The following is a 15,600-nucleotide window of genomic DNA, read 5'->3' as shown; positions in this document are numbered from 1 at the left end:
CATCAAAGTCGGACTTGACTCGACTGGACTTTGATCCTGACAGTGCGTGTCACACTCGGTAATTGCTCTGTCAAAACGCTGTTGGAACAGCTGAAGTCTTCTTGCGCATCCATCCATCCGTATGGTTCGGAGAAGAAGAAGAGAGCGAATTTGAAAGGGGGGTGACAGGCAGCACATGAAAAGAAAAGGAGAGGCAGTAGAGTTCATCTCCTATACGACATCCTCATAAACGGCATATGCTCTATGAAGCAGGGCTGGACTGGGCCCACAAATGGCATGGTACTGAGTATTTTTTGGCGTAGACCAGCTACATTATTTGATGAATACTGTTTTGTACTATATTAGTTCTGTCCATGGTGCATATATTTCCAAAACGGGCCACTGCATTTAATTGTGGGCCTGTGGGTTTTTCTGGGGTAAAACAAACGAACAGCATCGTCTCCTGAGGACTGTTGGATGCCCTTTATGCCAGATTGCCAGTCCAACCCTGCTGTGAAGCACATGTCAAGGGAACAGTTTACAGGGGAATATAATACTCCTGATGCTCACAAACACCTCATAATAATAACCTTGATGACTAATTCACATGTGGTTAAATCCAAGATGGTGGTAGACACAGCAGCTACAGGCTCTCCTTTCAAAGAGTTTTATTGATTTTTTGTGTGTTCATTTGTGTAATTTCACAATAAGTGTTGTAACCCCATAATGTGCACCATGTGGAACACTGTGATAGTCATTGAAAAGACTTGCTTACGATAGTACTACAACATTACCTAGTTATACATTATGGCAACTTGGTCATTGCAATTCTGATAACAGCAAATGTATTAAAGGGGCCATGTTTCAACAGATCTACATTTGTAAATGTTTCATTTCCACTAAGCAACACAACCTTAGTTCGTAAGAGTCACTACTACTGAGATCACTAACCAATCTTGTGATCTTGAATAAGCAGATGCCTTTAAGAGGGGTCAGGCCATTCTATTTTGCAGTATTTTGACATTTATCCAAAGTATTTTGGCATGTGAAACAGTACCACCTTGGCAAAAGAAAAAAATGGGAAGGCATGTAGTGCTTGGTAATGTACCTTCCTTGAAATCTTCACCATCAGCACTTTTCTTGACTTATTGTCAACGGTCTGGGCAACTATAATGGCTCTACTCTAATGTCTCTACAGTGACAAGACATCCTTCATGGGAAAGTCGGGGTATTTTTTAAGTCTGTATTTATGTCTTTTTTTATTTTTAAGAAATACAGAAGACCTTTCTTCAAACATTAGTTTAATAGACCGGGTTTTGTAATAAAATTAGCGTAATGACTTTGCAAATCAACAATATTCTTAAAATAAATTATATAAATAAAAATTAATCCTTAAAAGGCTGCACCTGCAGATGCAGTCCAAAAAGAGTGCCTGCCTTCTCTCTGCCTTCATTTTGTTTTGTATATTTGTATGCCTGTCTGTGCGCTAGTCTCATAGCAGAGTAAACAATGTGTTTGCATACTGATAGTCTGGGCTTGTGAAGGCAATCACAATTCTGCAGTTGACAGTCAATTTACTTAGTCCACACGACTGCATACTTCTTGTTTACTGATTAAGCTTTTTGTTTGTCGCTCCTTTTGTCTGTGTAATAATTGTTATTCTTAAAACTGCAATTCGCCTTTTGTCTGTCATCTTACATATAAAAGTACCCCGGTGTGTGACCACACAAAAATAAATTCATCCCACAAATCTGCCCAGAGACTGTGGTCGGACCACTGCACTGGAGATTGTTTCCAGGTAGTCTATTGCGTCCTAGCAGCCAGAATCCTGAGAGTCATTTTGAAGTGGGCTGCCCTTTAAGCAATCACCATCGACTACTATGGGATTGCTGTGCTTCCTACTTTGCCTAATGGTGCAAGCTGATATTACAGCACCCCTTTTCCCAAACCCTGTTGGCAGCAGCACAAGACAATGCCTCTTACCCCTGCTGAAAAAAGAAAATCACGTATTCCTCGCTGCGGCTTGAATCATTCAATATTTCTAAGCAGTACTGTGGACGCTATTGTGTTTGTAATATTTTGTCTAGCTCAAGCAGTAAAGCTTTTAGTGTTGTGACTGCTGTTGTGGCTATAAGTCACCATGCTAAGCTTTTCTGCCTGGTCACTGATTGCTATGGACCCTTAAGAATGGCCATCGTTTTAGTGTTCGTGTTGTGTCAATAAGGGCTGCTTTGTCGAGATGGACTACCAATAGGCTTTTTTACACAGCTTTAACCCTAGCCCTCTTCCTAACCTTAAGCCCTGTGGGGCAGTATTGTAGTGTATTGCGATTTGTTTGTTGGTAGCTCTGCTCGATGGTGAGCTCGACACAACACCGGCAAACTGTGAATTGCAAACTGGGGGTGAGCGATTCTGGGCTGTTACACAACCTTTGGCCATACAGATTTTTTAATCAGAGACTGATCCTGGATCAGGGATTTGTGGTCTTTTGCTTTATGGACTGCAAACAATACACTTGAGGCGCCTGTAAGATTGCTTGACATAAAGGTGACGGGGTCCAAATCTCCTGTGGATTGCTTGCTGAGATGTTAGCAGTGGGAAAGACGAGTGCTGGGGAAAAAAGAAACTTCTGAATGACACTAAACACAAGAGTCGCACAACTTCTACAGGGCTCCAGAGTGCGACCAATTTGGTCGCACATGCGCCCATTTTTTTCCATAGTGCGCCTAAAAAATATTTTTAGGCGCACCGGTGCGACCAGCCATCAGTAGAACAAAATTATTTGGCAATGCTAAACACCCGTTTTAATGGCCATAAAATGAATAGTCATTCTGCAGGCCTACAGTAACTGGCCCATCACACCATAAAACGTGTCAATGCGTCATTCAACTCCGCTGAACTATCTTTCTCCCCCTTCCTCTCGCTGACAGGCAGCCCGACGTTTCAGAATAAAATGTTCGACTTCGCTAAACTATCCGAGTTCACGTGTGCTCGCAAGTTTGTGATCTCAACCAGGGGAGTTTTGAAACGGACGAGAGGGTTACAATCACGGGGAAAAAACGAGATGGCTTGAGGATATATTAAACATCGGCCACTGATCACATAAACGCAGACGGGTGCGCGGATAATAATGGTCCGTTTCAGCCGCGTGCAGAGCTGGCCATTCATCAGGTGACACGCTGTCGGGACTTCTACGAGAGTTATTTGATAGCGACTCCAAACTGCCTATCTGTCGGCAAGGCATCGTTCATTCACATTGCGACAGCACGAGAGAGAGAGAGAGAGAGAGCGCACAAAATTGTGCTGTCCTGTCGTCGTGCTAAGATACCACAATCATCATGCAAAGGGAGAGCGCTCAAAAATGGGGAAATTCAAAACCCAATTCACATCGGATACATGTAAACACAATGGTCAGTTTCAACCGCGTGCAGAGCTGACCAAACAACAGACAGACTTGTCTCTCGGGACTTCAGTGAGAGTTTTTTGATAGCGACTCCAAACTGAATATCTGTCGGCAAGCCATCGTTCATGCACCTTGAGACAGCACGAGAGAGAGGTGGGGGAAGCGCGCACGGAATTGTGCTCTCGTGTCTGTCCATAGCGCTTGCTAAGATACCACAACCATTCATCATAGCGCTTGCTAAGATACCCAATCATCATGCAGAGGGAGAGCGCTCAAAAATGGGGAAATACAAAACCCAATTCACCTGTAAACATAGGCTATTAGTGTCTAATGATTTTAAAAATCATGACATTTTTAACAGGGTTTGAAAAAATATCTAGGCAATCTACCGGTATCCATCTATCTATCCATCCATCCATCCATCCATTTCTGTGCTTGTGTGTAGACTTAGTGCTGAAAATTAAAGCTTAGGCTAGCTTAGGCCTACTTGTAGCCAGGATGTGGTAGTTATGTAGCCTACTGTCAGTGTCATGTCTTTTGAGGAGCACATTTGGAAGACTAGCCTCTAGCACATGGAAGACTCCAGGTCAATTTCATTAATTATGATTATTATTATTATTACTATTATTATTTGTATTATTATATTATTAGGCCTATTGCTTTTTTATTAGCCTATTATTATTATTTTTATAAAGCTGGGGTGCGTGCGTGCGTGCGTGTGTGCGTGTGTGTGTGTGTGTGTGTGTGTGTGTGTGTTATGGGGTGAACATTTGGGTGCACCTAAATTTTGTGCTGGTGCACCTAAAAAAAAAATTTAGGCGCACCAGTGCAACCAGTGCAAAAAGTTAGTCTGGAGCCCTGTTCTAACTTTCCCGGAAACTCCGCCATCCAAAAACACAGAAACTAGAAATAAGCTGTCGCGGGAATGAAGCCTCTATATTTATCCGCCGTTTGTTTTTGTTTTCAGGTTTTTTTTAAAGTCTCAAAACACAAAAACAGGAGGCTTGACACCGGATCCAAAACAAAACAGCAGAAAAAAAAGAAATCCGCCCCCATGCATGCAGTCACCAGGGAAAAAAACAGAGAGGGAGGCACAATAACTGTGCCAAATGAGTCCTTCACTCAGATCTGGCAACACACCAATATTGGCAGACACAACACACCAAAAGCACCAAACTTGACACCTATCTGAGCACCCTGGTCGGCATGTAGGACATGTCACATATCTATCTGGGACACAACACAGGCGGCAGCAATCGCAGCAGATTGTGATGGTGGGAGTATGTGGAGGGTGCCATTCAAGAACAGATGACCAACCAGCCCACCAGTCCGTCATGCCTGCCATCCATCCGCTACCACATGCCCACAAGCAGGACTCTCTCTCTCTCTATCCATATCTCTCTGTCTCTCTCTCTCTCTCACTCTCACTCTATCTCTCTCACTCGCTCAGAGAAAAGTGGGACACGACAACAATAACACAAAACAAAACAAACAAACCAACCAAATGTGAAACAGCATTTAGTCTGTGAAGTGTGTGTGGGGACGATATGAGTAGGTCCTTCTGTGTGTGTGTGTGTGTGTGTGTGTGTGTGTGTGTGTGTGTGTGTGTGTGTGTGTGTGTGTGTGTGTGTGTGTGTGTGTGTGTGTGAGAGTGTGTGGGTGTGTGTGTGTGTGTGTGTGTGTGTGTGTGTGTGTGTGTGTGTGTGTGTGTGTGTGTGTACAGTATGGGGGGGGGGTGTCCTTGTGTGTGTATGTGTGTTGAATTGACGAATAACATATGTGGCCTGCGTAAGTTATTACCGTAATATTTTTCAAGGTTATTAATGACTACGTCACTCTCATTTATTAGGGTGAGAGAACCCAACCACCAGACACTTGATATATTTCCCCGCAACAGGTTAACGTGAATAACAAGAGATGCAACTGTCGTACAATTCAAGGTTCTTTTTATTTTCTGTTAGTAATTCTTCCTTGTATTTAAAATATATGCCTCTTGGGCTCAGTCAGATATGGAAAATAGAGGTCATGAATATATATACAGCATTCAAAAAGGGCAATCGTTCAACAGGTACAAAATTGTGCAAAATGTGCTAAATGTGCAAAATATGGAATTGCACTAGAGATTGACCAATGACAGCTATTCACAGCAAACAGGATTAGTAAAGAAAATACACAAAAATAAATGAAAAGAAACACACAAAAATCCCCACACTAAGAAAACAAAAACATAGCTGCCATAAGGGCAAGTATCAAAATGGCCACTGCACACACACACTCACACACACTTGTTAGACTACCTTGTCTTTGGTCCCTCCCTACAGCAAAACAGGTTCCAAGAGTTTAGTTTTATATTGCACGACACCCAATAATACTTAAGTGTTCATTCACTAACCCCTATTACACGATTGAGAGTGAAACTGTTACATGAGCCCCTTCGTCTCGGATGTCCCGAAGGCAAAACAAAAGAGAAAGGTTTGGGAAGAGAACAGTGGTGCCCCCCTCTGCTGTACAGTAGCAATGATGGCACAACTTCCTCCTCCTGCTCAGATGGCTACACGAGTCACGTCGGCTTCCAGTGGACTACGGCACATCGAGGAGAAGCCTTCAGATAGCCTGACCAGGCTCACGCGTAGTAACCACACAGGACGCCAAAGTATGCACGCCACCATACTGGTAGTTTGGCCTGGCAAGGTATGGAAGTGAGTAACACCACAACAGACTGCCATTCAACCCCACGCCGACCAGCGGAATATCAACGCCGCGACAGAGTTCCAAATGGGCAGCAGCTAACAAACCAGACATGCTTCTTACGGCAAACTTGATTAAAAGGTGAACCTACCCCCTCCCGCCCCTCAGCCTGCATCCAAGCAGGCACGGGAGAGGCAGAACAAACGCTACGACTGAAGGTCTCAACAACCCAGCATCACACAGCTAGCTAGCTCTAAGGCGCTTTTATCTCATCCATAGCAGGAGAGGAGGTGCCCGCTGCCCACTGTGCTCGTCAAAATAAAAGTCAAGTGTGCCCACAGTCACACATAGAATGAAGGATTCCGCGTGCATGTCAGGTAGGTTAGCAACCAGCAAAACCACCATGCAAAATAATCAATAATCAGCAAGTGGGTTCAGGCCCAAGGTCTTCCTTCCTTCACCATGTCCCTGTACAAGGCACATAACCCACAGGGTTCACAGTCCCTTTTAACCTTTCATTGAACAAATGATAAAGCAATCTGACAAAATGACAACGTAATGCAGTGTCGGATCCATAAGCGCATCCATACTGCAAAAGGCTTACTGTGGGCTAAAGGTGAGGGGAGTATTTGGTTCAGAGGCTTTCCGGGTTGGAATCCCAACCTTACCTCTCCCTAGCTACAACCTCGTCCATGAATGAAGTGGCCTTGAGCAAGGCACCTAACCACACATTGATCCAGAGACTGTAACAAATGTCCTGTACCTTATTAATTGTAAATTGTTATGGATGAATGTGTCCACTGAATGTGTCACTGAATGTATGTAATATTTAAAAAGACTTTAACACAGTACAGTGAATTTAAAACGTCTTTTCATTCAATCCTACTTGTGTACTAGCAAAGGGCGTAACAGCATCATACTTTTTCCATGTTCGCCCTTAATTCCGGAAAATTTACCCAGTTGCCATATTCAACTGAATTAACAGCAGGAAGGTTTGAACCAACACATGCGATAACTCAATAAAGATTGGGGAGAGTCGGTGCATAACTCACACATAGCTTACAGCCGACAGCCAAGTTTTTTTCAAGTCGAGCCGTAAAGGCAAACTAATAAATTTGTGGGCAAAAAAATCTGAACGCTGGACTCCCCACTGTCTCTGGAACCATCTTTAAGCGTCTCGTCTTGGTGAGGCATCTCTGGCCGACTGTGTTTGCTCAGGGCCTGTACAATTGTCAGCAAATGGAACATTTATGGTGTAGCCTCCTCCAGGAAATATAACAGCTATAGTAAATCAGTCTCCCCCTCACACACACGCACACACACACAGACACACACACACACACACACACACACACACACACACACACACACACACACACACACACACACACACACACACACACACACACACACAGAAAACCAGAAACATAGGCACACACACACACACACACACACACACACACACACACACACACACACACACACACACACACACACACACACACACACACACACACACACACAATTAACACACAAACACACACAGATAAACAGACAAGCAAACACACACACACACACAGAGAGAGAGAGAGAGAGAGAGAGAGAGAGAGAGAGAGAGAGAGAGAGAGAGAGAACCAGAAACATAAAGGTACACACACACAGACAGACACACTTAACACACAAACACACACAGACAGGCAAACACACACAAACTCAGGCATGCACACGCGCACACACAAACACGCACACACATACACAAGCGTAAGCATTCTCACCACAGATGGCTGAAGCCCCTTTGCTGCTGTCCCGGTGGGACGTCTCATATAAAACCCTGCCTGCTTCAACTGGTTATGAAGCGAGGTACTGTACTGTACTGTGGAGCCGAGCCGAGCAGAGTGGAGCAGAGCAGAGTGTTGGCTGTTCCCAGGAAGTGTGGGTTGTGATCCAGTTTATTTCTGCAAAACATATCTTAACTTGTTATCCTTTTGTCTCCTGTCCATCTGCCATGCTGTTTAATCCACTTGGCTATCCAGGTTTTTTTTGTTTCCTGTCCCTGGTTTTTATTTTTTTATTCTTTACAAAACCAAACATAGGCCCTTGTGTGTTTTGCTTCACTGTGTGAACCCATTTATTCAGGTAAAAGGTCTTGGCAGCAGAGTCCATTTCTGATATTAAAAATCCCCATCCGAACTGTAAGTCAAAATAGCACGTCAACAAATATGTGAAAAAAGGAACGGAAGGAGTTGTTACTGGCTTTGACGAGTTGCTGTGCTCTCCCCTACATCTGTAACATATTTCTGTCCAGCTGATATGTTTCGCCATTGTCTTCACGATACCGTCCGGGTACGCCCCACAACCAATATGTTTTCAAATTATGCTCCTTATTGAAAATCCTTGCATGTGATTCGACAAACAATCTGTCCATCATCATTACTAAAGTGACACTTCAGCCACTCACATTGAACTCGACCCTTGACGCAGCAGAGAACTACCGGTGGAAAAAGAACCATAAAGCCACCCCTCTATGGAAAATTCCACCCAGTGATCCTGATTGGCTCATTCATAAAAAAAAATGAATCTTTCTTTCTCAAGCCTCAGGTGGTTGCGTGAGGAGACACAGCCAGATGGCATAAGTCAGGTTAGTACATCCGAACCTGCGTGTGGACATTTGGTCCTGTCTTGTTGCTCATCACCAGTACTGTCCAGCTATCACCAAAGAAAGTAGATTGGATAAGACCTATCACTCGCTGGAAAATGCATTGGCGGTAGAGTATGGAGGTGTTAACCTAATTATCATCGACTTTCAAATCTCTTCGAGACTGGTCTGACCTAGAGCATAACAATTAACGTTTCTCAAAGGCATGGTTGACCAACCCACCTCTGTTGGTTGCTACTGGTCGAGGCCAGAAAAGGCTGTGCCATAGTTTAAACCAAACATTTTCTTAGTCCCAATAGATCGTATCTGCTTAAACCACGTCACTGCTTTGAACACGCCTCTACCCAGGGCCATTGGAGCTGCTCAAAGTTGATTGCTTCCCGACAAAGTGAATGGAGTTCTCCGGAGCTCAGAAAGTACTTGCATCGCCCTTGACTTGACTAGTAGCAACGCCGCAGGTGTTGCGTCACTACGCGGTCTGGCTACGGAGGAGTAGCCTGAGGACACAGTGCACATGGGCAGTGGGTGTGACGCCATGATGCCAAAAAGCGACTTGGATGTCCGGAACTGGAATTGCATTGTGGGTGTGAGTGGCTGCTGCGAGTTCTTTGAAAGAGGATGTCGGTTGTTAATGTTGAGTTTGTGGCCAAATTAACTAAAGCTGTCAGTCAGCGTTGAATGTGGGGGCTAATTAATGACAGCGGTCAAAAATTCACAGTGTCCTGTGACCTGTTCCACATTCCAGCCCTTGCGGTAGAGATATTGCACTTAACCATGTCGCAGACAGCAGGAAGTGACACTCAGGCCCTGCCGTGGCGCATATGATAGGGCACTTGTTTGCTATGTGGCCGACCCAGGTTCGATTCCCAGCCCCGGTCGTTTGCCGACCCTTCCCCATCTCTCTATCCCAACTCGCTTCCTATCACCATCTGCACTGTACTATCATGAATAAAGTAAAAAAGACCTTATGACTTGGGTGAACCGTCTTCTCCCTACTGTCTTTGCTATCGCTACAATGCCCTGGTCTGCAGGAGATGCAAGTCAGCACAGCACAGAGTCTTTGGCTGCATGCCCCCCTTTTCATAGTTGATATTACACGGCTACGCTTATTTAATTACACCTTTTAAAGAAACGACAACTCACTTAAAACAATGGAAGGGGGTCTCTATTACTCGTGTCCCCGCAGGAATCAACTCATTTCCTTCCTCTTGTAATGGGATCCTTAGGCTTCCCCATACTGTGTGTAGGAGTCTGCTCTAGGTTTTCTTTCCCTAAAAAAGTCGGTCTCAGCATACAGGGAAGCTGACAGGGTGCGACAAAGGGGTCAGCTGTCCTGGGCCTGGGGGAGGGGGAGGGGTTGGGCCAGAATTGAGTCCTCATTACATTGTACGTTGTATGTATTGGGTGGGGGGCAGTGGCGGAACAATTGCACACAGGGCCCCAGGGCAAGGCACTTATAGGGCCCCTTATACCGCTTGCCAAGCTCACAATAGGGCCCCCGCCACCAATACGGGAGGGCCCTGGGCCCAGGGGCAAGTGCCCTGCTCGCCCCCCCTATAGCTCCGCCCCTGGTGGGGGGTCCTTTTAGCTTTGTCTTGGGCCTGGTCAAAGTTGTCAGCGGTCCTATCCGCATGGCTTGTTTCAGTCAACAGCACACACCTGTTTATTGTCTGTCCAGATTCTCATTTATCCAGGCCATGTTGGTCAAGAGCAAACTTGTATGCAACTGGGCTGATCGTTTCATGAATCCATTTGCATGCAACTATTCTATCAGTGGAATGACTGTTGGTTGAAAAAGTTGGGAAAGTTCATTTTCTACAGGAACTAGTTCACTTTCAATTCACACATTTCAACATTAACTAGTTTGTTCATAGTTCATAATTCTTTATAGTTAATAGTTTGTTCATAGTTCACAAAATGAACTACAGTCCATAGCTCATTTTTGCAAGAGGTATATTGTACAATATCATTAGCAAGGCCTGTATAACAACACAGACACCAATTACTTTTTATGAGAACAGTGAAAATATATGTGTGAGATGTCATCTATGTTATTAGGGCTGTTTGCAATGTATTTGTCTGGGTTGTCACCCACACACTAAGGGAGTGTGGCACCCTATTGAACAAAGGTTCATGAAGTTCTTTCACAGGCACCAGAAACAACTCATTCATCGTTTGTTCATCAAACAATAATTTCAGGTACAACACTGCTATTACTACATCATGACACCACAGGAGTCTTTAGTATACATTCAACTTGGCCATTGACATTCTGGTAACAGCAAACATAGACCTATATCCAGGGGCGGATAGTCATTTTGGGACCCAAGGTGAAATATAAACATGGGGCCCTCAAAAGTCATTCTCTAAACACGGCATCAATTGGCATTGGAAGGAGTGAGGGTGCTATTTTAGTGTTTTGTCTCGTATGTATCTTCGATAACTTTACATAAGTGACAAATTAAGGTCAGGCCTACATTTCGTGTGGTTATCGTGACAGTTGGGCCCCTATTGAGGGGAGATTTGTCCTGGGCCCTAGACATTTGCCTAGGTTTGCCTAATGGTAAGTCCGCCTCTGCCTATATCTCATAGCAGGGGGCAGTGTCAGGTGCTCCTGGACAAAAAATATGGCCCATTGCCTAATATGGCCCATTCATCACTTCACCCAGATCTGCGAGCACTTGTTCAATCCAACTGACCCGCTTATTCATGTGCAAATGTGTGTGCTGATGATGGCCAGGTCACCTCTTCCTGATAAAAGATACCCACGTGCCACGTTTCTGCTGGATGTGCTCCATGTGAAGTCATCGGCCCCTGTTATCTGTTTATACAGTCATGCCGAGAGGGAGAGAGGACAGCAGCTGTGCCTACTCACTGGAAAACAGAGGAGAGCAGAAGACAGGCCTCATTCACAAGTTGACATTTTCAGCCTTTGAAACGTGGGAAGATGGAAAACTTGTGAATGAGCGACACGACTGAAAATGCTGACATTAAAAAGGGCATGGAACACAAGAGAAGAGAAGAGAAGAGAAGAGAAGAGAAGAGAAGAGAAGAGAAGAGAAGAGAAGAGAAGAGAAGAAATAGAAGATAACAGAACAGGGCGGAATGCACATTGTAAACTATCGATATTCTATACAAACTATGGGATCACATGGTGCATAGCAAAATAAATTCTACATCTGAGGTATTTCAATATCTAACAGAACAGCAGTCATGAAATAATTTAATAGAATTCTGAAATTATTCTAATTTCATGCTTGCTTTCTACTGAATTGAGCTGAATAGCTGGGGGGATTCTTGCCGCCCTCTACTGGGAAGGGCCGGCAGAATCCTGATCATTTGCGTGGATTTGATGATATTTGTGACTGGATCATCTTTTTGAGTCCTGCACGCATGCCATGAACACGCGCAGCGTCCGGTTGTTATGGCCTGCTGGGTCGGCGCGAGATGCGAGCAGATAGGAGGAAGCGCAGGGGGTGCTGATAACACAGGCTGGATTCAGATCCAACATTCCGTGACGTGGGTTGCACTCGTGTGTGTGTGTGTGTGTGTGTGTGTGTGTGTGTGTGTGTGTGTGTGTGTGTGTGTGTGTGTGGCGCGCGCACGCGCCCGTGAGAGAGAGAGAGAGAGAGAGAGAGAGAGAGAGAGAGAGAGAGAGAGAGAGAGAGAGAGAGAGAGAGAGAGAGAGAGATGCTCTTCTGTGTGTGCCGGGGGGGCGGGGGTCGTTCAGAGACGCATGCGCATAATGGTGATGTATGGTTGAAAACGGATCGGGCAGCTATGCCGTGGAGCAGCCGAGGCGGAGTATGTAGAAGCTTATAGCAGTGCTGTCCGCAGGCGCTGAGAGACACCGGCCAGTCAACAAAGAAAGCGGAGAGCACTCGGCGAAGAACAAGACAAGGGCCTCCATCGAATTTCCGCCAGCCGTCGAATTCTCTGTTTGGCTAGCGAGTGGCACATCTCCAGCAATGTTTTCAGCCGCTTGATCGCCGGGAATTAATTCCACCTTTTTTATTTGCATGAAATAAAGCAGCCTATCAAAACACGGGTCGCGATGATTTTGTTAGCATTCAATAGTAGAAGACATTTGACCAGTCTCTGTCAAGACTCGCTTTGCTTGCACTTCATTCTGTGGATTTTAACGTTATGTGCGGTCCACGCAGAGGAGCGACCGTTCAGTGTTGAGGTAAGGAGTGGACAAAGGGTCACTTGTCGTGTTTTTCGTCCCATTATAGCCAAATAACGTTAGTATCTGAATTAGGCATGTGGAAAAATCAAGAAAACGGACGACGCCTCGGGGCATGGAATCGGGTCTCACAATGAGTTCTGTGTTTAAATCTGTCTTGAGCGAGCGCAACGTTCGGCGTCAGGAAATGGAGGACCTGGTAGCCCTGGTACCGCTCAACTATCTTGGTCGTTCGTTATTTTACCCGGGATTTTTTTTTTTGACCGTGGTTCAGTTCGCGACAGGTGTGTTTATGCAAGAGTGCAAAACTCTTGTCGTGGTTGTATTTGAAACACTAGTCGTAAAATCTGTCGCCGGCAATAAGAGAGTAGCCTGCACAAAGCCAGCCACTGCTCTGGTCATATGAGTACCAGAGAGACCAAGGCCAAAATGTGGAGTGTTCAAGTTTCGGGAGTCAAACTTTCGGTGACTCTTTTGTATCGTCTCTGGCAAACCTGAGTGCAAATCTTGCCCTCTCGGGTTCAATATTCTTATTAAATAGCTCTATACTTTGGTTGTCTTGTATCGTCCTAAGTGTCAAAGAAGCTTCCACTGCTTTGCCACTAAAAGGGCCATTACGCACAGGGCAGTTCAATGCTCATAAATGTGAACTGTTATAGCCTACTATATAAACCATGCCTGTGTCATTGCACAATACTTAGGCTATACATGACACTTGAATATAATCCCCAAGTAGGCCTATGTAGAAGTTGCATCCAGCCACACAAAAAAACACACTAGTTAGGGCAAGTCAAGTTAGGCTATATCTCACTACATTTCTCTGTCTGGTAGGCTACAGGCTGAATGCCTTTACACCCATGCCAGTTGGGAAGAAGCTGCCTCTGCGGGTCAGTTAGCAAAGGAAGAAGGGGAGGGGGGGGGGGGCATAGTGGATGGGTTTTTGTTGGCATGAAGACACCCACCATGCTGTGTGCCACAGGACCAGAGGGCAGTGCCAGTTAAACACCAACCAAGGCCCAAACGTCTGCTGCTGAAAGCTGTTATCGTCACCACCAAAAGTCCCCCCTGGAGACAGAGAGATGTGACTCAAAACAAAAAAATAAACAAAAACAACCAGCTCCATCATTTAAGTTTAGGATAAATAGCAATCAAATTGTGCTCTGAAGAGATGTGGAGGGCAAAAAATAGACTTGTCTTCTGCTTAATTGCATACGTCAGCCAACACATCATCCCCGAAGCAAACGCTACTAAACGAGGTTAAGCTGGACAGGAAGGGTTCCATGTGTGATGGGCGTCAAATGAAAGGGCAGATGGGAGAGAGACAGTGGTGGAAAGACACAGATATTTATACGCCGTGCTCGTCTCTGATGTTAAAATTGGATGTGGGATGAGAGCAGGGCGCTTTATTGGCGTGGTTTGGCTGAGGTTTGGTTGGTTTGGCTGTGGAAAGTACATATACACACATCCTAGTTCTCTCTGTGTGTGTGTCTCTCTCTTTCTCTGTCTCTGTCTGTCTCTCTCTCTCTCTCTCTCTCTCTCTCTCTCTCTCTCTCTCTCTCTGGAACACACACACACACACTCAAATACAAACACACACGTGTGCACCCAAATACACACCCAAGCTCAAACACACGCGCGCGTGCACACACACACACACACACACACACACACACACACACACACACACACACACACACACACACACACACACACAGAGACAGACAGACAGACAGACAGACACATACAAGCGCCTTGGACACAAGCCGAAAGTTTGGTATTCATATACACATCCAAGCTCTCTCTCTCTCTCTCTCTCTCTCTCTCTCTCTCTCGAACACACACACACTCAAATACAAACACACGACACGTGCACCCAAATACACACCCACGCTCAAACACGCGCGCGCACACACACACACAGACACACACACACACACACACACACACACACACACACACACACACAAGCACCTCGGACTCAAGCCGAAAGTTTGGTGTTCTTTAGGGAAAAGGATGATCCTCTCTCGTCCAGAGCAGGGGTCTGGCCGGTTTGGGAATATAAACCTTTGCTTTATTTTACTGGGAGACTGTGTGACTGGACAGTGTGCATGACTGTCTCTGTTTGTGTCTCCCTGTGTGTGTATAGAAAGGTCTGTGTGCCTTTTTTTGAGATGGTTGTGTGGCTGTCTGGTGTGAAGTTTCTGTGTTTGTGGTTGAGAAGTTTATGTTACTGCTGATCAACACTCTCTCTCTCTCTCTCTCTCTCTCTCTCTCTCTCTCTCTCTCTCATGCCCATCATCCATGTGTATGTGTATGAGCTCACTGTGTGATCTCACTGTCGGTAAGAAGAGTGCATATAAAGATAGTGTAAGTGTGTGTGTGTGGGCATTGTAGGGAACAGTGGGTGAGTGTTAGTGTGTGGCTGGTGACCAGTGGCTCCAATCTCCTCTCTCATCTTCTCTGTCACAGCAAGGAGCTTCCTTATGCTTTGCACTCCCTTGTGTGTGTGTGTGTGTCTCTCTGTGTGTGTGTGTGTGTGTGTGTGGAGAGGGCATGTGGTTTGTATGTGGGCATTGTAGGGAACAGTGGGTGAGTGTTAGTGTGTGACTGGTGGCCAGTGGCTCCAATCTCCTCTCTCACCTTCTCTTGTCACAGCAAGGAGCTTCCTTATGCTTTGCACTCCCTTGT

The 15,600-nt window shown here is 45.3% G+C and overlaps 1 protein-coding gene across 1 annotated transcript in view; it reads left to right on the top strand.

Moving 5' to 3' along the window:
- The first annotated feature begins 12,485 nt into the window (after window positions 1–12,485).
- The window catches only part of LOC134455668 (matrix metalloproteinase-16-like), a 48,889-nt gene continuing 45,774 nt past the window's right edge, over window positions 12,486–15,600 (top strand). Inside the window, exon 1 of the mRNA XM_063206884.1 lies at window positions 12,486–12,912. Coding sequence (XP_063062954.1) covers window positions 12,781–12,912 — 132 coding nt within the window. The 5' untranslated portion in view covers window positions 12,486–12,780. The remainder of the gene's footprint in view (window positions 12,913–15,600) is intronic.

The sequence above is a fragment of the Engraulis encrasicolus genome, chromosome 9 (genome assembly GCF_034702125.1).
Source record: "Engraulis encrasicolus isolate BLACKSEA-1 chromosome 9, IST_EnEncr_1.0, whole genome shotgun sequence".
NCBI lineage: Eukaryota > Metazoa > Chordata > Actinopteri > Clupeiformes > Engraulidae > Engraulis > Engraulis encrasicolus.
This window is presented reverse-complemented; position numbering and strand designations above follow the sequence as displayed.